Below are 22529 nucleotides of genomic sequence, written 5' to 3'. Positions count from 1 at the left end.
CACTACCCTCTGGAGAGCCTTACGGTTGAGGGCGGAGCAGTTGCCATACCAGGCGGTGATACAGCCCGCCAGGATGCTCTCGATTGTGCATCTGTAGAAGTTTGTGAGTGCTTTTGGTGACAAGCCGAATTTCTTCAGCCTCCTGAGGTTGAAGAGGCGCTGCTGCGCCTTCTTCACGATGCTGTCTGTGTGAGTGGACCAATTCAGTTTGTCTGTGATGTGTATGCCAAGGAACTTAAAACTTGCTACCCTCTCCACTACTGTTCCATCGATGTGGATAGGGGGGTGTTCCCTCTGCTGTTTCCTGAAGTCCACAATCATCTCCTTAGTTTTGTTGACGTTGAGTGTGAGGTTATTTTCCTGACACCACACTCCGAGGGCCCTCACCTCCTCCCTCTAGGCCGTCTCGTCGTTGTTGGTAATCAAGCCTACCACTGTTGTGTCGTCCGCAAACTTGATGATTGAGTTGGAGGCGTGCGTGGCCACGCAGTCGTGGGTGAACAGGGAGTACAGGAGAGGGCTCAGAACGCACCCTTGTGGGGCCCCAGTGTTGAGGATCAGCGGGGAGGAGATGTTGTTGCCTACCCTCACCACCTGGGGGCGGCCCGTCAGGAAGTCCAGTACCCAGTTGCACAGGGCGGGGTCGAGACCCAGGGTCTCGAGCTTGATGACGAGCTTGGAGGGTACTATGGTGTTGAATGCCGAGCTGTAGTCGATGAACAGCATTCTCACATAGGTATTCCTCTTGTCCAGATGGGTTAGGGCAGTGTGCAGTGTGATTGAGATTGCATCGTCTGTGGACCTATTTGGGTGGTAAGCAAATTGGAGTGGGTCTAGGGTGTCAGGTAGGGTGGAGGTGATATGGTCCTTGACTAGTCTCTCAAAGCACTTCATGATGACGGATGTGAGTGCTACGGGGCGGTAGTCGTTTAGCTCAGTTACCTTAGCTTTCTTGGGAACAGGAACAATGGTGGCCCTCTTGAAGCATGTGGGAACAGCACTTGATGCTTGCATGGGTTTAAGACACGCTGAGAAAAGACAAGAGCTGAGCTCTATATTCAGAGCCAGAATGTAATATATTTTTTTAGCATTGTAGATAAAAAAATTGTCTTCACCAACCACTGGAGGACCTTACTGGTCGTGGACAGAGAAATTATTGTACCAGGCTGTGATGCAACCAATCAGGACACTCTCAATGGTGCAGGGGTAGTATTTGGAGAGGACCCGGGGCGGCATGCTGAATTTCTTCAGCCGACTTAGGAAGTAGAGACGCTGTTGAGCCCTCTTGACGAGTGGTGGTGTTGTTGGTCCATGTTAAGTCTTCTGTGATGTGCATTGATCCTGATAATAATTCATCTATAGATTAATATAATAACCTAATAATAATGAAGTCCTGTTGTTTCTACTACTTACAATAACTGTTCCCCAGACGCAGCTTGTATCACCATTCCAGCTCCCTTACCTATCATAGCTTCCCAAGTTCATCGAAGGTTCCCAAGGGTTGTTCTGTCTTATTATTTGAGTATGGTACGAATCCATTAGATACATCATCTGTCTCACGCACAACGGGCTCTCTGACAGACATCGCGCTGTGTAGGGTTTCCAAAAAAGTATCCTCAAAGTATCTCGAGCTCCTTCCCGAGTCAGTTCAAAACCCATTAATTGGCGAGCGTTGATGCGGAAAGTTTGGCCCACCACTTCACCGGCAATCTAAATGTGCCATGTTTTGATGACTTCATTAAAAATATTATGTGCGGCCTCAAGCTGTGGGATTATGCTCTGTTGTATAATTCCACCTATTCACGAGCATGCCAGACACACCACTCAACGACCTCCGTTGACCCCAGACACAAGTGCCATTTTTTAATTTTTTTAAAATGTATTTTTAAAGCCTGCAGTGAATTTCACAGTTTACACGTTCCACCAACTCTTCTGCCCACTCGTCCCTGTGTGTGTCCCTATGGGCCTTGGTCAAAAGTAGTGAACTAAATAGGGAATAGGGCTCTGGTCAAAAGTAGTGCACTACATAGGGAATAGGGTGCCATTTGGCATGCAATCACTGTGTTTAGGGGCTGGATGGTACCAGATGACGACGTTCGAAAATGTTAAGCCTTCTGGGAAGAGTGCGCATAGTTTATCATAAATTGCAGCTGGGGAAGAGTTACTGAAGCTGGGGCTGAGGCTGATTCTGCTGAGGTTGATTCTGGGGCTGGGGCTGATTCTGCTGAGGTTGATACTGGGGCTGAGGTTGATACTGGGGCTAAGGTTGATACTGGGGCTGAGGTTGATACTGGGGCTGAGGTTGATACTGGGGGTGAGGTTGATACTGGGGCTGAGGTTGATACTGGGGCTGAGGTTGATACTGGGGCTGAGGTTGATACTGGGGCTGAGGTTGATACTGGGGCTGAGGTTGATACTGGGGATGAGGTTGATACTGGGGCTGAGGTTGATACTGGGGCTGAGGTTGATACTGGGGCTGAGGTTGATACTGGGGCTGAGGTTGATACTGGGGCTGAGGTTGATACTGGGGCTGAGGTTGATACTGGGGCTGAGGCTGATTCTGGGGCTGAGGCTGATTCTGGGGCTGAGGCTGATTCTGGGGCTGAGGCTGATTCTGGGGCTGAGGCTGATTCTGGGGCTGAGGCTGCTGAGGTTGATTCTGAGGCTGAGGCTGATTCTGCTGAGGTTGAGAATGAGGCTGCTGAGGTTGATTCTGCTGAGGCTGATACTGGGGCTGAGGCTGATTCTGGGGCTGAGGCTGATTCTGCTGAGGTTGATTCTGGGGCTGAGGCTGATTCTGCTGAGGTTGATTCTGGGGCTGAGGCTGATCCTGGGGCTGGGGCTGCTGAGGTTGATTCTGAGGCTGAGGCTGATTCTGCTGAGGTTGAGTGAGGCTGCTGAGGTTGATTCTGCTGAGGCTGATACTGGGGCTGAGGCTGATTCTGGGGCTGAGGCTGATTCTGCTGAGGTTGATTCTGGGGCTGAGGCTGATTCTACTGAGGTTGATTCTGGGGCTGAGGCTGATCCTGGGGCTGGGGCTGATTCTGCTGAGGTTGATTCTGGGGCTGAGGCTGATTCTGGGGCTGAGGTTGATTCTGGGGCTGAGGCTGATTCTGCTGAGGTTGATTCTGGGGCTGAGGCTGATTCTGCTGAGGTTGATCCTGGGGCTGAGGCTGATTCTGTTGAGGTTGATTCTGGGGCTGAGGCTGCTGAGGTTGATTCTGGGGCTGAGACTGATTCTGCTGAGGTTGATTCTGAGGTTGAGAATGAGCCTGCTGAGGTTGATTCTGAGGCTGAGGCTGATTCTGCTGAGGTTGAGAATGAGGCTGCTGAGGTTGATTCTGAGGCTGAGGCTGATTCTGCTGAGGTTGAGAATGAGGCTGCTGAGGATGATTCTGAGGCTGAGGCTGATTCTGCTGAGGTTGAGAATGAGGCTGCCGAGGTTGAGACTGGGGCTGAGGCTGATTCTGCTGAGGTTGATTCTGAGGTTGAGAATGAGGCTGCTGAGGTTGATTCTGAGGCTGAGACTGATTCTGCTGAGGTTGAGGTTGAGAATGAGGCTGCTGAGGTTCAGACGGGCTGAGGCTGATTCTGCTGAGGTTGATTCTGAGGTTGAGAATGAGACTGCTGAGGTTGATCCTGGGGCTGAGGCTGATTCTGTTGAGGTTGGGGCTGATTCTGGGGCTGAGGCTGTGCTGAGGTTGATTCTGGGGCTGAGAGGCTGATTGTGCTGAGGTTGAATGAGGCTGCTGAGGTTGAGAATGAGCCTGCTGAGGTTGAGAATTCTGAGGCTGGGGCTGAGGCTGATTCTGCTGAGGTTGAGAATGAGGCTGCTGAGACTGGGGCTGAGACTGATTCTGAGGCTGAGGCTGATTCTGCTGAGGTGAGGTGAGAATGAGGCTGCTGAGGATGATTCTGGGGCTGAGGCTGATTCTGCTGAGGTTGAGAATGAGGCTGCTGAGGTTGATTCTGCTGAGGTTGAGAATGAGGCTGCTGAGGTTGATTCTGAGGCTGAGACTGATTCTGCTGAGGTTGAGGTTGAGAATGAGGCTGCTGAGGTTCAGACGGGCTGAGGCTGATTCTGCTGAGGTTGAGAATGAGGCTGATTCTGCTGAGGTTGATTCTGAGGTTGAGAATGAGGCTGCTGAGGTTGATTCTGAGGCTGAGGCTGATTCTGCTGAGGTTGAGAATGAGGCTGCTGAGGTTCGGACTGGGGCTGAGGCTGATTCTGCTGAGGTTGAGAATGAGGCTGCCGAGGTTGAGACTGGGGCTGAGGCTGATTCTGCTGAGGTTGATTCTGAGGTTGAGAATGAGGCTGCTGAGGTTGATCCTGGGGCTGAGGCTGATTCTGCTGAGGTTGAGAATGAGATTGAGAATGAGGCTGCTGAGGTTGATTCTGAGGCTGAGGCTGATTCTGCTGAGGTTGAGAATGAGGCTGCTGAGGTTCAGATTGGGGCTGAGGCTGATTCTGCTGAGGTTGAGAATGAGGCTGCCGAGGTTGAGACTGGGGCTGAGGCTGATTCTGCTGAGGTTGATTCTGAGGCTGATTCTGCTGAGGTTGAGAATGAGGCTGCCGAGGTTGAGCTGGGGCTGGGGTTGCTGAGATTGAGACTGGGGCTGCTGAGGTTGAGAAGGAGGTTGCTGAGATTGAGCCTGGGGCTGCTGAGGTTGAGGTTGGGCTGAGGCCGGGCGGATATATGGCATGATGTTTATAATTAGTGTACGCCGGCTCACGTTCTTGTCCCGAGCAGAGATACAGCTGGAGGGAGGGGTGTCTGTGGTACGCACCAGGGTAGCAGCTCTGCCCCCTCCCTCCTAAAACCTTCACAGCTGGTAATGCTAAGCTCCTCCAGGAATCTGGGAAGTATGAACGTTTGTGCCTCAAGCCTCTCGCATTCATTTGTTGTATTATTTTTTTCACTCCCATTCATTTTTTTATTTTTTTTTACATATTTCCTGTTTATCCATTCTATTTAGAACAGACAGACATCTGTTGGAGTACAATGCTAGATCAATTGAATCTGTATAATAGAGATACAATAGAGATCGAAGGAAAAAAAACAGACAATTGTCTGCTCAATAGTCTGTTCAATGTGAGATAAGGGCTACAAAGTATAAAATAAAACAAAAATACTATGAAAAAACATGCTTAGACAAACGACTAGCCCACAAGCCACACAGTTGTCATAGATATAGGACCAATACCACTGACATACATATTACCATGCAGTCAATAGCAACTAATACTATCACTGTTTTTGCATACAATCAGATAACGTCCCTCTGTTCCTACTCCCCGCTTACAAGCAGCAACTCAAGAGGGAACCATCAACACAGAATAGTGAAGTGCTGGACAGAGGAGGCAGACTCAATGCTGTTTTGAGAATAATGATAGGAATACAGTACCAGTCAAAAGTGTGGACACACCTACTCATTCAAGGGTTTTCTCTTTGTAGAATAATAGTGAAGACATCAAAACTATGAAATAACACATATGGAATCATGTAGTAACCAAAGAAAGTGTTAAACAAATCAAAATATATTTTCTATTTGAGATTTTACATAGCCACTTTTTGTCTTGATGACAGCTTTGCACACTCTTGACATTCTCTCAACCAGCTTCATGAGCTAGTCACCTGGAATGCATTTCAATTAACAGATTGAAAGTTGTTAAAAGTTCATTTGTGGAATTTCTTTCCTTCTTAATGCATTTGAGCCAATCACTTGTGTTGTGACAAGGTAGGGGTGGTATACAGAAGATAACCCTATTTGGTAAAAGACCAAGTCCATATTATGGCAAGAACAGCTCAAATAAGCAAATAGAAATGACAGTCCATCATTACTTTAAGACACCTCCCCCCTCAGAACAGCCTCAATTTCATGAAGCATGGACTCTAAGTTGTCGAAATCGTTCCACAGGGATGCTGGCCCATGTTGACTACAATGCTTCCCACAGTTGTCAAGTTGGCTGGATGACCTTTGGGTGGTAGATCATCCTTGATACACACAGAAAACTATTGAGCGTGAAAAACCCAGCAGCGTTGCAGTTCTTAACATAAACCAGTGCACCTGGCACCTATTACCATACCCTGTTCAAAGGCACTTAAATATGTTGTCTTGCCTATTCACCCTCTGAATGGCATACATACACAATCCATGTCTTAATTGTCTCAAGGCTTAAACAATCCTTCATTAACCTGTCCTTCATCTTCACTGATTGAAGTGGGATTTAACAATTGACATCAATAAGTTTACAACTCCTGGCTTCATTACCAAGGCCTGTTCACTTCAAGAAAATATGTCAACACAGTGTCTATGCCCCCAAGATCTGAGTTTATTCAGAATGCTGCCGATGCAAATGGAATGCGATGGAGCGGTCATAATATAATGTTTTGTTGATAATTGACTATCGCCCCGGTAATCGTGAAGTGCTTCAAGAGGCTGGTCATGTTCTGTACAGCACCCTCTGCAACTGGATCTTGGACTTCCTGACGGGCAGACTACAGGCTGTGAGGATTGGCAACAATCTCTTAACACAGGGGCCACCCAGGGGTGTGTCCTCAGTCCTCTGCTGTACTCTCGGTTGGCTTTGCACGACACTAACTCCATCATCACGTTTACTGACGACACCACGGTTGTAGGCCTGATAACCAACCAAGATGAGTCAGCCAATGGGGAGGTGGTAAGTGAACTGGCATTGTGATGCCAGGACAATGACCTCTCCCTCAACGTCAGAAAAACAAAGGAGTTTGTTGACTTCAGGAAGCAGAGGTGGGGGGGGGGTCCATAGGACTGCAGTAGAGAGAGTCAGCAGTTTTAAGTTCCATGACGTCCACATCACAGAGAACTTAACATGGACCAACAACACCACCACTCACCACCAGAGGGCTCAACAGCGTCTCTACTTCCTAAGTCGGCTGAAGAAATTCAGCATGCCGCCCCGGGTCCTCTCCAAATACTACCCCTGCACCATTAAGAGTGTCCTGATTGGTTGCATCACAGCCTGGTACAATAATTTCTCTGTCCACGACCAGTAAGGTCCTCCAGTGGTTGGTGAAGACAGTTTTTTAACTACAATGCTAAAAAAATAATTCTACTGAGTCATTTACTTTGTTTATATTCTTATTTTAAATAAAACAAATACAAAATATGGTATTACTATTGTTTCTTATTGTTGTTGCATTGTCCAGAAGGAACCTGCAAGTAAGCATTTCATTGAACGGTGTATGCCATGTGTACACTATGTGTATGCCATGTGTATACTATGTGTATACTATGTGTATACTATGTGTGTACTATGTGTGTACTATACCCGTACCACTAATAAAAACACTGTTACACCTCTACTACTGTGTATCAATATCAATGGGCTCAGCCGCGCAGCGGCAAACTAGACTTAGCAGTTGAATTTCCCATGAAGACAAAAAGATGACTCAGACTTTTCCCATGAAGCCAAAAGGATGACTCAGATGTCAGGAGGCAGAAGAATGAAGAGGTGTGAGTTGTTTTACTGTCTGTCGCCATGGCGTTCCCACTAATCCCACCCCAGCCACGGGTGTTGTGTTCCGTTGTGTTTGCCTTGGTGGGGACTTGACGCCATCTCAAAGACAGCAGAACGCCATCAAGAGAAGGGTTACGTCTCAAATGGCACCCTATTCCCTATGTAGTGCACTACTTTTGACCAGACCCCTATGGGCCCTGGTCAAAAGTAGTGCACTACATAGGGAATAGGGCCCATAGGGGTCTGGTCAAAAGTAGTGCACTGGGGAATAGGGTGTCATTTGAGACGTATCTAAGAAGTGGCAGCCCTCTCTTTTGCTGCCTCTGGAACGTTCCGAGGTAAATAGAGACCGTGGCAGTCCCAAACGGTACCCTATTCCCTATTTAGTGCACTACCCCATGAGCCCTGGTCAAAAGTAGTGCACTACATAGGGGATAGAATGCCATTTGGGAAGCAACCCGTGTTGGTGGTCCCATCGCAACGTCTCATTGGCAAAGAGGGATGTTTACAACTCCTGGCTTCATTACCAAGGCCTGTTCACTTCAAGAAAATATGTCAACACAGTGTCTATGCCCCCGAGATCTGAGTTTATTCAGAATGCTGCCGATGCAAATGGAATGCGATGGAACGGTCATAATAATTTTGTTGATAAGGTGACAGAGTAGTGTGTGTTGCAGAGTGCCGACTCCCTTACCCAGCACAGCAGCCCCGAAACACAAATGAAACAAGGTTATCCTCGTGACCTTGCGTCCTCTTGAGAACTCTGTTCTAACGGGTGTTAGTGTTAATGGACTGAGTATTTGAGGACAGATTTTACTGAGGCGAGAGAGAGAGAGAGAGAGAGAGAGAGAGAGAGACACTATTTGGAAGCTTTTGGACAATATAGGACTGCTTGAGTCTGTGGGAATGTGCAATAATCAGCAATAATCTGCTTCTGCAATCATCATTTAGTCATTGTGTGTTTTAGGTGTGGCTAATAATTTTCTACTATAATACCCATTATTTTTGACAGCCCTGAAATTACAATGTGGCAACTGGACTTTCAATGTAATCTCTGTTTTACATGATATATTTTATATTTTTATTTAATCTCCAATGAATGCAAAGTTGAATCAGTACAAAGAAATGTAAATGTGAAATGTGTAAAATGCTGCCACCTATTGGTGATGTACTGGAATAACATTTGATAAAAAGCCATGTTCATCTGTTATTCAGTGTTACATTACATGGATGTTTCCTAATCCTGGTCCTCTGCACTAACACACCCAGTTCAACCAATCACAGGCTTGATGATGAGTTGAATCAAGTGGGTTACTGCTAGGCTGGAACAAAAATGTTCACCCTTTTGGATCCCCAGGACCAGGATTAGGAAACTGTGCACTATGTCAAACTGAATCTCTCCTTTCATCCTCTGTAGCTGCCCTGACGTTCAAGTGTTTACGGGACCAGTGGCCGGTTTACTGCAAAGTCATCCGCGAGAAGAACCTCTGCCAAGACATGCGCTGGTATCAACGCTGCTGTGAAACTTGCCGGGACTTTTACGCACAGAAGATGCAGCAGAGGAGTTGACCCTCCCCTCACCCCCTCGCCCCCTCCTTCCAGGGGCGAACTTAGGTGTCATATCCTATTTATGTATATCAAGTGCACTTATTCCAACACGTGGGATGGACAGAACACACCTGTTTCAACCTAACCAGCTCTAGATTATAAGCACTGTAAATGTGTGATTAGTTCGTTGTGTTGTTGGTATTGAGTCCATACCATGTCATGTTATTGGTATTGAGTCGATACTATGTCATGTTATTGGTTTTGAGTCGATACTATGTCATGTTATTGGTATTGAGTCGATACTATGGTAATCTTATTGGTATTGAGTCGATACTATGGTCATCTTATTGGTATTGAGTCGATACTATGTCATGTTATTGGTATTGAGTCGATACTATGGTCATCTTATTGGTATTGAGTCGATACTATGTCATGTTATTGGTATTGAGTCGATACTATGGTCATCTTATTGGTATTGAGTCGATACTATGGTAATCTTATTGGTATTGAGTCGATACTATGGTAATCTTATTGGTATTGAGTCGATACTATGGTCATCTTATTGGTATTGAGTCGATACTATGGTCATCTTATTGGTATTGAGTCGATACTATGTCATGTTATTGGTATTGAGTCGATACTATGGTAATCTTATTGGTATTGAGTCGATACTATGGTCATCTTATTGGTATTGAGTCGATACTATGGTCATCTTATTGGTATTGAGTCGATACTATGTCATGTTATTGGTATTGAGTCGATACTATGGTCATGTTATTGAGGTTGAATCGATACTATGTCACGTTATTGGTATTGAGTCGATATTATGCTCAAGTTATTGGTATGTAGTCGATACTATGCTCATGTTACTGGTATTGAGTCCATGCTATTGCCATCTTTTTGGTATTGAGTCCATACTATGGTAATGTTATTGGTATTGAGTCAATATTATGCTCATGTTACTGGTATTGAGTCCATGCTATTGCCATCTTTTTGGTATTGAGTCGATACTGTGGTAATCTTATTGGTATTGATTCGATACTATAGTCATGTTATTGAGGTTGAAGCGATACTATGTCATGTTATTGGTATTGAGTCCATATTATGTCATGTTATTGGTTTTGAGTCGATACTATGTCATGTTATTGGTATTGAGTCAATACTATGTATGTCATGTTATTGGTATTGAGTCGGTCTAAGCACATCTCTTTTGAGGGTGTAATTGTTGACCAGCCTTCACCTGGGATCCGTTGAGCTGATATACTGTAGATCTACATAAGGATCCAACTCTTTGGTGTTTTTGGAGAAGTTTTTGTTTTTAATAATGATAATTAATGATAATATTTTGTAAATGTCTTACCATTTTCCATACTGTATTTTTTCTGATTTATCTTTATTAATATCACATTGAAAATCAGGCAAAATCCATCAAGGTATAACACTTGTAGTTTCCATTAATTTAGTTAACCCCGTATAATGTAACCAATGCAATAGTGCCAAAAGTGCAAACTGCAAACTTCATTAAGCGTACCATCGGACCTAGGTCTACTGGTTTCCTATCAGTTTCTTCCCCCAAAAAAACAGAATGTCCCGCACACAGTTTATGCTCCCAGGTACCACTGTTTATCGGACAACATTTCCATCTGTAAGGATCTTCATCAGGTCAAAACAACCAGACAAAACGACCTGACGAAGATCCTTGTGGATGGAAACGTTGTCTGATAAAAGGTGTTATTTAAGAGCATAATCCTTGTGTTGGACTTTCTGGGTTTTTTTTCTTCTCAAGTTGACTTCTTTAGCCCAGCACAAACATTTCTATCTATTTCAGCATTGGTGAACTTCATGCTATCTGCTTGGTATAGCCACTGCTGAGACTTTGGCTTCCAGCCGTGAGTAATTAAAATGACATTCTTGTCTTTCGTCAAGTTTAGCAAAAATGTGTTTAGAGACACAAATGGTACTTTATGTTTAATCTATCTCAAACAGAATTCACAATACTGTCCATTTAGAAGCAATACTGAAAGCATTACAGCTGCAAAGACTCTTACGTTTGATTGATATGATGTTTTAGGGTTTAGGACTTTCAGCTCTTCATTTGCTTTGTACCTGTTTGGCTTAATGTCGAACACTGTAAGCAACAATGTGGCTTTGGAAGGATTTGGATAATTGATGATACTTCTAGTAACGACAGCAACTATATTCGTATTATTAACGTGCTGTTTATGTGGTGCTAATTAGTGTACTTGAGTGAACTTTTGGGGATCTAGGCTTAAACATAAAGTGTTGCCAAATAGCCGAGGCTTGCTTAAAGTTGGAGAAAATACCTTATTGTAACATTTACTGAATTAATCTATGTCTATGCATATGTTAACAATAGTGCTGGCCTTAGGATCTGTTGGGACTGAAACAATTGTGTGGAAAGCTTGAGGACACACATCTTTTCCGTCAAATCTAACATTGCCATCAGGGGTGTGTGCAGTACGACACATAGCGGTCTTCAACGTTTAATACAACGGAAATGGTACTGTACTGAACGACCAGCTGAAGAACGGTGTGTGGTGTGTGTGCTGCCTAAACCAGATCTTTACCATGATAAGGCCAGACCTTGCTCGACATTGCGGTGTCAGGTTTGTCCTGCGTCCCGCAGTCTTGTGAGATTGTATGGTGTGTGTGGTGTGCTGCACGAGTTTTGCGATTTAAAATGGTCACACACATATTTTGATCGGCCCACACATATATTGATCAGTTCACACCCATATTGATCAGGCCACACCCATATTGATCAGGCCACACCCATATTGATCAGGCCACACCCATATTGATCAGCCCACACCCACCAAACGGGAGCAAACATACCTCAAAGGCTGTTACGGTAAATGTAGTTCAGTAGCAAACGTTGAATGGAACTGAATGCATCCCAGTTTCGCGCACGGATCTCTCCAAGGTAGGATTTGGATCTAAGTGTCTTCAGGAGGGTTTCTAAAGGGAAATTATCCTGCATTTTAAATCACATGATCTGTATCAATATTTCAAAATGTGTTTCAAAATCACTAAAGGGACATTATTTAGTCATATAGTAAACTATCATCCATATTTCCGTCAAATAGTTAGTACAGTATGGCCGACCTTGGTTGTGTACACCAGGATGAGCCCACGGCTGTCTTGTATGTTAAAGTCAATGTTAGAACGACAACATCTGAACAGCAAGCTGCTTCACTAGAACAATCTGCTGTACATCCTATTCACACAACGATGACCGTTTCTAGTGTATCACTCCACGGCCCTCTACTTGAATAGAGATAATGTAGAACTAAGAAACACTGTACATGTGTACACTGAAGTACTGCTGCACTGGTATGGGTTGGCTCCGGGGTGAAGTATCCCCTAGGTACTGTTCCTAGGACACTAGATCAGCGTCTAGGGGCAACTTCACCCTACTCTGGTTCCCATGAGCCCTCAGTCTAGGCGTCACATGGGTGCAAAAAAATACTGCTTGGTTTACACCTTCTGTCATTGGCTGAAAACAAGTTGAGTGTCGTTGAATTGAATTAAAATGGACATTTTATAGCACTGTTAAGGCCATGTCGTTTTTGAATGGCTTCCTACTTCCTGTGTGTCGCGTTGTCTCGTAATGTCTTGCGGTTGTGTAGGAGAAAAAACTGCCTGCATATCATTGTTCCTGAGAAAATAATAAAATAGATTCTCCATTATTTGTTTGTTCCTATGGTTTTCATGTCACATTGTATTCCTTGGACACTCTTCAAAGGACAAAGGTCTCTGTTGGGCAACACGGCCATCCATCTACCACCAACCTATCGAAGCGCAGCTCAGAGTAAATATTTATTGCATTTTCCTTTTCCAAATGGGCGGTAATTTAGAATGCATACTATCTGAACCACACTGTATTTACGATAGAGTTCCTGCCTACGGCCCGATAGACACATCGCTTCTCCCTTTGTCTTCCCGCTCTTTCACTCAAACCCAACCCCCTTTTCTTTGTTTAACCAGCTGTCATATCTGTTCCGTCCGCTAGGGACGTTTTCCTTTATGACATAATTTGTAATCAAGGTATGATTCATTCTGTGTATATGTAATTCTGTGTGATTAGTTAGGTATTTAGTAAATAAATAATTAAACCCAATTTTGTATTGCTGATTCAACTTGTTATTCAGTGTTCGTGAAGAAGAATTTACAACTTTCAGGTGAGACTGAAATAAGGTGACGATTAATATCGACTGCTAATGATGTAAAATATGACTAGGTCTTTAAGAGTTTATTCGGAAGATAACTGCTCTATAAATATTATTTTGTGGTGCCCCGACTTTCTAGTTCATTACATTTACATGATTCGCTCAATCAGGTAATATTAATTATGGGGAAAGGATTTTATAGAATAGCATGTCATATCACTTAATTCGGCATAGCCAAAGACATGACACTTTGTATCACTGGAACATATAAATAACCGAGATATAACTGCTGTGGATTTAATAAGACTACCACAGTTTATTACTTAAGGGAAAAAAGTCTAACATTGTACAAATCTTGCATTGTATTGCATAGCCTATGATACTTATGGCAATTTCCCAGTACTGTACAAGTTACAGCCTAATCAAGGGCTGGATAAATGTTGATCAGTTTGATCAGTGAATCAGCTGTGCTCCTATTGGAATAGATCAACTAAATGTAGAGGTTTGGGAAACACTTACTTATATAAATATCACACCTTAGAGCATTGTATTAGCCTAGCATTAGACAATACTTAGGTGTACAGGTGTCTATTACCTGGGGGTATGACTCCACCATGTCACCCTGCTGCCTGGCACCGTTGGTTAGTTCCCATCACAAGAGGTCAGGTTGGGTTACACACACACCCCTGCAAAAGACACCTGCTCATAAATAGCGGCTCATCAATAATTCCTGATCGTGATGGAGGCACCGTGTGTAGCCTCGTGTGTACGGACCAGAATTGCGTTCAACAAGGCAAACAGTGTGTGAACGTAGGCCTGGTTGAACGCGTCTCAGCTCCTGTAGAGCTCCGGGCTAAAGAGGACCTACGATGGACATCTCGGTTCTGCCCAACAACAACCACCCGGAAAAGTTATTTCAGCTGGACGTGGGGATGCTGCCGGCCACCCACGGAATGTTCCAGGTCGAGGCAGCTCTGTCTGGGCAGAGGCAGTGGAGTAACCAGGTTTATCAACAGGTAGGCCATCTTGTCTCTGTCCGTTAAAGTCTAGTACTTTCACTGTTAAAGGCAGGTACTCACGTGATATCTAATGGAAGGCTTGTCTGCTTGGAGTGGCTTGGTCATGTAGATTCAGTATGTATTTAAAGGTGTGAATACCTCTGGCTCAAATTTAAGTCTAACTATAAGGACAGCACTTCATTTCACAATCTTGCACCTAATCCAAACCATTTAGGTGAATACTTTCAAGCCAAACTCAAGAGGTGCTTAAAATCTTTTTAACTAGGCTAATTGAATTGAAGAGTAATTTAAAATGCTCATCGTCGTGCCGTCATTTCAATAAATGAATATTTGATTGATAACTTATTGCTGTAAGTAACAGTGTTCTAGTAAAATACACATGAAAGATAGGCCAATTTTATTTGTGTGTAAAACGAAGATGTACTAAAATAAGAGGAGCGCGTTACTTTCTTGACGCACGCAACGACCACTATTGACTATTTCATGATTAATAGTAATGAACGGTCATAGTGAAAGGTTATTGCATTGGTGTTCCATCATCATCGTTGCCAAAAGATCACAAAGGGTTTACACATAATAAACTTCTTTCTTTTTTTTGGAGTTGCAGACAACTGTGAATTGATTGATTCAGTCTGGATTCGTTCTTTTACAAAATGTATATCCAACTCTCATCTTTGTTGTTTTTAAGTGAATGTGGCTCCGTAATTAACCACAGCTTCTGGTTGCAGTAGAATCATGAGTCAACAGGAATGAGTCAGTCATTGGATTTCAATGAGAATAACAAGTGAGCTTATCAGAATTGGTTAAGGTCACAGTTTCTCAGGCTGTCCATATCTCCTTTTCTGCATTTTACACAATTAATTGATGAATGAAAACCTGTGAATCGTTTCATCATGATCTAACGCAAATCTAACGCAAATCTAACGCAAATCTAACGCAAATCTAACGCAAAATGCTCCATCATTTAATTGCTGCTCCAAACAAGGGAAGAAGACGGATCATTCCGGCGTCTTTTTGCGGTGAACACACAGACATGCAGGAATATTCGGGACTTTGACTCACCTGTGTATATGCATTACGGATACATTATAGGCCATGTATGAATACATGAATAACCTTTACTAAAGAATACTGCCACAAGGAGCCGTGATATGTTATAACTGACGAAGCATAAACCATCCACTCTGGGAGTAGGAGCATTATCTCAGTCAGCTTGTTGCATCTCACAAGGCTGGCCAAGTGAGACTTTGTTAGGTGTGATAGAAAGGCACAACAAATGCATTATGCACAGCTGGTTTAAAGAAAGTAATAACAAAAGTTTGTGTATCCACTTGTTTCCCCTAGTAACATCCCGAAATGGACAGGGGAAAACACTGTTACCACAGTCAAAATAATATATAAAGACAATTCCCTTTTTGTACTTTTTCCCTCTCTCTCTCCCTCTCTCTCTCCATCTCTTTCCTCCCCCAGAGGGAACGTAGGACTGTGAGTGACAATAGGCCTTCCCCGTCCCCCGAGGGCAGCCCTGTGGTGTTTGTGGACAGATACCTGGAGAAGCACATCACGCCGCATACCTTGAATTCCAAGATCAAGAGGAACCCTCTGTACACAGACATAAGGACTATAGACATGGGGGAAAACCAGAAGTCCAAACCCTCCTGGACCATCCAGGAGTTTGACAGACACTCAATCCACTCCAACCTGGCAGGCTATCTAAAGGTAAATTGAAGACTTTAAAGGCAGGCAGGCAGACAGGTAGACAGGCAGGCTGGAAGACAGACAGACAGGCAGGCATACAAGCAGTCAGGCAGACAGACAGGAAGGCAGACAGGCAGACAGGCACACAGGCAGGCAGGCAGGCAGGCAGACAGACAGACAGACAGACAGACAGACAGACAGACAGACAGACAGACAGGCAAGCAGGAAGGCAGACAGACAGACAGACAGGCAGACAAGCAGGAAGGCAGATGGGCACACAGACAGACAGACAGACAGACAGACAGACAGACAGACAGACAGACAGACAGGCACACAGAGCAGACAGACAGACAGACAGACAGACAGACAGACAGACAGACAGACAGACAGACAGACAGACAGACAGACAGGCAGGCAGGCAGACAGACATACATGAAGGCAGGCAGGCTGACAAACAGACAGACAGACAGACAGACAGACAGACAGACAGACAGACAGAAGGCAGACAGACAGACAGACAGACAGACAGACAGACAGACAGACATACATGAAGGCAGGCAGGCTGACAGACAGACAGACAGACAGACAGACAGACAGACAGACAGACAGACAGACAGACAGACAGACAGACAGACAGACAGACAGACAGACAGACAGAAAGGCAGACAGACAGAAGGACAGGCTGAAAGACAGACAGACAGGCTGGAAGGCAGACAGACAGAGACAGATAGGCTGGAAGGCAGGCAGACAGACAGGCTGAAAGGCAGACAGACAGGCTGGAAGGCAGGCAGACAGACAGACAGGCTTGAAGGGAGACAGACAGATCGGCTGGAAGGCAGACAGACAGGCTGGGAGGCAGGCAGACAGACATACAGGCTGGAAGGCAGGCAGACAAACAGACAGGCTGGAAGGCAGGCAGACAGACAGACAGGCTGGAAGGCAGGCAGACAGACAGACAGGCTGGGAGGCAGGCAGACAGACAGGCTGGAAGGCAGAGAGACAGACAAATAGACAGACAGGCTGGGAGGCAGACAGACAGACAGGCTGGGAGGCAGGCAGACAGACAGGCTGGAAGGCAGACAGACAGGCTGGGAGGCAGACAGGCAGGCAGACAGGCAGGAAGGCAGACAGGCAGGGTTTAGATTTGCAATAACATCAGGAATAGTAGATCAGTTACAGGAAATAGAGAATGTTTTGGATATACAGACGTTGTCACTGTCACACAAAGTCACATATGCCAACTAAAATAATTTAAGATATCGCAAATTTGGCAGCGATGTGTCTCCTTCTCTTAGACCTGAAGTAACTGTCTCCTGAACCACAGAGGCTGATAATGGAAGGCTACATGGCAGTTGACCTTAGAATAAGGAGAGCTGGAGGTGACAGCATGGGATCAAGTCCATGCAGACAGTATTAAATGCTACATATACACATCCACAGTCCAAACCTACACACTACTAGTGCCTGGAAAACTTCACAGCATCAATTGTTATCCCTTTGATGTTTGCTCCTGGCAGTAGCTGATTGATTATCTGCGATACGTATCCTTGAGCAAACTCCCACAGAAAGCTCTATCGTAACTCCATCAGGCAGCTAATGTTTCACCTGACCAAACCAATCAGCCAAGTGACAGCTGATATACCATCCTCAAAGTCCCCAACCAGGGCACTGCGGGACACGTCAGGGACTATGACTGTCACCCAAACCAACGCTGCACAGGCTAGCCGAAATCAAATTAAAAACTCTCAACGGGCACCGCCGACATCGCCAGCAGGGAGTCAGCTCTGCAATGAAGATGACAAGTGTAACAGCATCCAATTATTTCCCTGAAAGAATACAAAGCGGTCATTTTTATTACTGAATCACAGAGCACGGAGGTATATGTTCTCTTTATTACTGAATCACAGAGTAGTGAGGTATATGTTCTCTTTATTACTGAATCACAGAGCACTGAGGTATATGTTCTCTTTATTACTGAATCACAGAGTAGTGAGGTATATGTTCTCTTTATTACTGAATCACAGAGCACTGAGGTATATGTTCTCTTTATTACTGAATCACAGAGCACTGAGGTATATGTTCTCTTTATTACTGAATCACAGAGCATTGAGGTATATGTTCTCTTTATTACTGAATCACAGAGCACTGAGGTATATGTTCTCTTTATTACTGAATCACAGAGCACTGAGGTATATGTTCTCTTTATTACTGAATCACAGAGCACTGAGGTATATATTCTCTTTATTACTGAATCACAGAGCACTGAGGTATATGTTCTCTTTATTACTGAATCACAGAGTAGTGAGGTATATATTCTCTGTATTACTGAATCACAGAGCACTGAGGTATATGTTCTCTTTATTACTGAATCACAGAGTAGTGAGGTATATGTTCTCTTTATTACTGAATCACAGAGTAGTGAGGTATATGTTCTCTTTATTACTGAATCACAGAGCACTGAGGTATATGTTCTCTTTATTACTGAATCACAGGGCACTGAGGTATATATTCTCTTTATTACTGAATCACAGAGCACTGAGGTATATGTTCTCTTTATTACTGAATCACAGAGTAGTGAGGTATATGTTCTCTTTATTACTGAATCACAGAGCACTGAGGTATATGTTCTCTTTATTACTGAATCACAGAGCACTGAGGTATATGTTCTCTTTATTACTGAATCACAGAGTAGTGAGGTATATGTTCTCTTTATTACTGAATCACAGAGTAGTGAGGTATATGTTCTCTTTATTACTGAATCACAGAGCACTGAGGTATATGTTCTCTTTATTACTGAATCACAGAGCATTGAGGTATATGTTCTCTTTATTACTGAATCACAGAGCACTGAGGTATATGTTCTCTTTATTACTGAATCACAGAGCACTGAGGTATATGTTCTCTTTATTACTGAATCACAGAGCACTGAGGTATATATTCTCTTTATTACTGAATCACAGAGCACTGAGGTATATGTTCTCTTTATTACTGAATCACAGAGTAGTGAGGTATATATTCTCTGTATTACTGAATCACAGAGCACTGAGGTATATGTTCTCTTTATTACTGAATCACAGAGTAGTGAGGTATATGTTCTCTTTATTACTGAATCACAGAGTAGTGAGGTATATGTTCTCTTTATTACTGAATCACAGAGTAGTGAGGTATATGTTCTCTTTATTACTGAATCACAGAGCACTGAGGTATATGTTCTCTTTATTACTGAATCACAGAGTAGTGAGGTATATGTTCTCTTTATTACTGAATCACAGAGCACTGAGGTATATGTTCTCTTTATTACTGAATCACAGAGCACTGAGGTATATGTTCTCTTTATTACTGAATCACAGAGCACTGAGGTATATGTTCTCTTTATTACTGAATCACAGAGCACTGAGGTATATGTTCTCTTTATTACTGAATCACAGAGCACTGAGGTATATGTTCTCTTTATTACTGAATCACAGAGCACTGAGGTATATATTCTCTTTATTACTGAATCACAGAGCACTGAGGTATATGTTCTCTTTATTACTGAATCACAGAGTAGTGATCAATAAGTCAGACTTGTTTCATTCCCGTCTCCATAATGAAATCAGAAATCCGGTATGTGCCGATGGTTTGATAGAAATCTGGTAAGTGCCGATGCACAGAACAGCGCAAACTGGCTGTAACCAGACTAGAAAGAGGAGTGGGAGACCCAGGTGCACAACTGAGCAAGAGGACAAGTACATTAGAGTGTCTAGTTTGAGAAACAGATGCCTCACAAGTCCTCAACTGGCAGCTTCAATAAATAGCACCTGCAAAACACCAGTCTCAACGTCAACAGTGAAGAAGTGACTCCGGGCTGCTGGCCTTCTAGGCATATCTCAGACTGGCCAATAAAAATAAAATATTAAGATGGGCCAAAGAACACAGACACTGGACAGAGGAACTCTGCCTAGAAGGCCAGCATCCCGGAGTCGCCTCTTCACTGTTGACATTGAGACTGGTGTTTCTATTGTGGTTAGAGACAGTTTGCGCTGTTCTGAGAAGGGAGTACTTCACAGCGTTGTACCAGATCTTCAGTTTCTTGGAAATTTCTCACATGGAATAGCCTTCATTTCTCAGAACAAGAATGACGAGTTTCAGAAGAAAGTCTTTGTTTCTGGCCATTTTGAGCTTGTAATCGAACCCACAAATGCTGACTTTTTATTTTTCCGTTATTTTACCAGGTAAGTTGACTGAGAACATGTTCTCATTTGCAGCAACGACCTGGGGAATGGTTACAGGGGAGAAGAGGGGGATTAATGAGCCAATTGTAAACTGGGGATTATTAGGTGACCATGATGGTTTGAGGGCCAGATTGGGAATTTAGCCAGGACACCGGGGTTAACACCCCTACTCTTACGATAAGTGCCATGGGATCTTTAATGACCTCAGAGAGTCAGGACACCCATTTAACGTCCCATCCGAAAGATGGCACCCTACACAGGGCAGTGTCCCCAATCACTGCCCTGGGGCATTGGGATATTATTTTTTTTAGACCAGAGTAAAGAGTGCCTCCTACTGGCCCTCCAACACCACTTCCAGCAGCATCTGGTCCAGGAACTGACCAGGACCAACCCTGCTTAGCTTCAGAAGCAAGCCAGCAGTGGTATGCAGGGTGGTATGCTGCTGGCTCTGCTGATGCTCCAGATACTCAACTGGTTTAAAGAAGGACAGTTTTATTGCTTCTTTAATTAGGAAAACAGTTTTCAGCTGTGCTAACATAATTACAAAAGGGTTTTCTAATGATCAATTAGCCTTTTAAAATTATAAACTTGGATTTGCTAACACAACGTGCCATTGGAACACAGGAGTGATGGTTGCTGATAATGGGCCTCTGTACACCTATGTAGATATTCCATTACAAATCAGCCGTTTCCAGCTACAATAGTCATTTACAACATTAACAATGTCTACACTGTATTTCTGATCAATTTTATGTTGTTTTATTGGGGAAAAAAATGTGCTTTTCTTTCAAAAACAAGGACATTTCTAAGTGACTTTTGAACGGTAGTGTATGTAACATTTCTTCATTACTACAACTGTACAGTATAACATTGACAATATTATTGTACATTTGTAGCAATTGAGCAATGTACATATGTATAATGCACAATGTCTAGTTTGATGTAGTGTTTAATTTATGATGTAGGCTATTGTTTTACTATTATTACAATAAAATCTACTGATTATTACTCATGTATAAATGTATAATGTATAAAGTACTTTTTAAAATGTAGAACTTACATTGAAATACATGTATTTAACTTTATAGCCTGTTACAAGACCATCTCTTTTGCTCACACTTTCCTTGAAGTGCATATGCTTACATGCAATCGTCATAATCATTACATCTAATGTGACATAAACCATTATAACTGCCTATAACAGCCGACTTCAGCTCATGATAACTAACATGTCATGGAAGCTGTACGTAGCTTTATCCGTTGTCATTGAAAAAAAAATGTGTCATTTACCCGTCGTCACATGTTATTACATACCATGTATTGACAGTGTCACAATGTTGTTGTTGCACTTTCAAAGTCTCCCTTTTTGTTTCAGGAAGAAGAAAAAGGACCACAGGATCTAGATTTTTGGTTGGAGGATCTCTACACACCTGGTTACGACTCCTTGTTAAAGAAAAAAGAAGCGCAGATGAAAAGGAACAGACTTTGTAAAATACTGACCTACGTCATTCTGTCAGTGTGCGTCATCATTATCATCATCACAGTGCCAATTGTAGTGACCAGAAGTGTAAAGAAACCGTGACTCTGATTTGTAGAATCATGCCAAGGTGGGTCAAATTCTTTCAAAAGGTTTAGGATGTCTCATCATTCACTATAACATGTACATTAGGCTATATGTGTTTGAAACACATTGCGTATTTGGGACTATTGTGGCATATTGTTCATACTCTCACATTTATGAAAGAAGACACTTGAGCTGTCACGATTCACAAGTGCTTATTTAAGCAATAAGGCCCGGGGGGGTGTGGTATATGGCCAATATACCACGACGCAACGCGGAGTGCCTGGACACAGCCCTTAGCCGTGGTATATTGACCATATACCACAAACCCCCGAGGTGCCTTATTGCTGTTATAAACTGGTTACCAATGTAATTAGAGCAGTAAAAATAAAAATGTTGTCATACCCGTGGTATACGGTCTGATATACCATAGCTTACAGCCAAACAGAATTCAGGGCTCAAACCACCCAGTTTATAATGTCTTATGAATAAGATGATTAGGTAAAAATGGGGATCCTGAGCATTTCACACCTGATTAACTAATGGATCATGATTAGTTGCTTATTTGAATCAGGTGTTTGATCACACCGTCATGTGCTCCGTAGTCACAAAGTGTATCAGAGAAGGAGTGCTGATCTAGGATCAGGTCCCTCCTGTCCATATAATCTCAGTCATTATAATCAAAAGGGAAATCTGACCCTATATCAGGACAACTCTGACTGAGACTCTTGTGAGTAGGGGCCCTGAAGGTTAGAGATTGTATGAGGTTGGTGCATGTGAGTGGGTCTGAGTATAGGC

General features: G+C 43.5%; 2 protein-coding genes across 2 annotated transcripts in view; both read left to right on the top strand.

Moving 5' to 3' along the window:
- LOC112219968 (A disintegrin and metalloproteinase with thrombospondin motifs 19) overlaps positions 1-12759 on the top strand; it is a 123276-nt gene extending 110517 nt beyond the window's left edge. The window contains exon 23 of the mRNA XM_042302704.1: positions 8919-12759. Within this exon, the coding sequence (XP_042158638.1) occupies positions 8919-9070 (152 nt within the window). The 3' untranslated portion in view covers positions 9071-12759. The remainder of the gene's footprint in view (positions 1-8918) is intronic.
- A 1292-nt stretch (positions 12760-14051) lies between these two features.
- minar2 (membrane integral NOTCH2 associated receptor 2) lies at positions 14052-22012 on the top strand. The gene is made up of 3 exons (XM_024381295.1): positions 14052-14255; positions 15729-15977; positions 21546-22012. Exons 1-3 carry the CDS (start codon positions 14109-14111, stop codon positions 21750-21752), a joined length of 603 nt encoding a protein of 200 aa, XP_024237063.1. The 5' UTR covers positions 14052-14108; the 3' UTR covers positions 21753-22012.
- The last annotated feature ends 517 nt before the right edge of the window (positions 22013-22529 follow it).

This window comes from Oncorhynchus tshawytscha, linkage group LG20 (genome assembly GCF_018296145.1).
Source record: "Oncorhynchus tshawytscha isolate Ot180627B linkage group LG20, Otsh_v2.0, whole genome shotgun sequence".
Taxonomy (NCBI): domain Eukaryota; kingdom Metazoa; phylum Chordata; class Actinopteri; order Salmoniformes; family Salmonidae; genus Oncorhynchus; species Oncorhynchus tshawytscha.
This window is presented reverse-complemented; position numbering and strand designations above follow the sequence as displayed.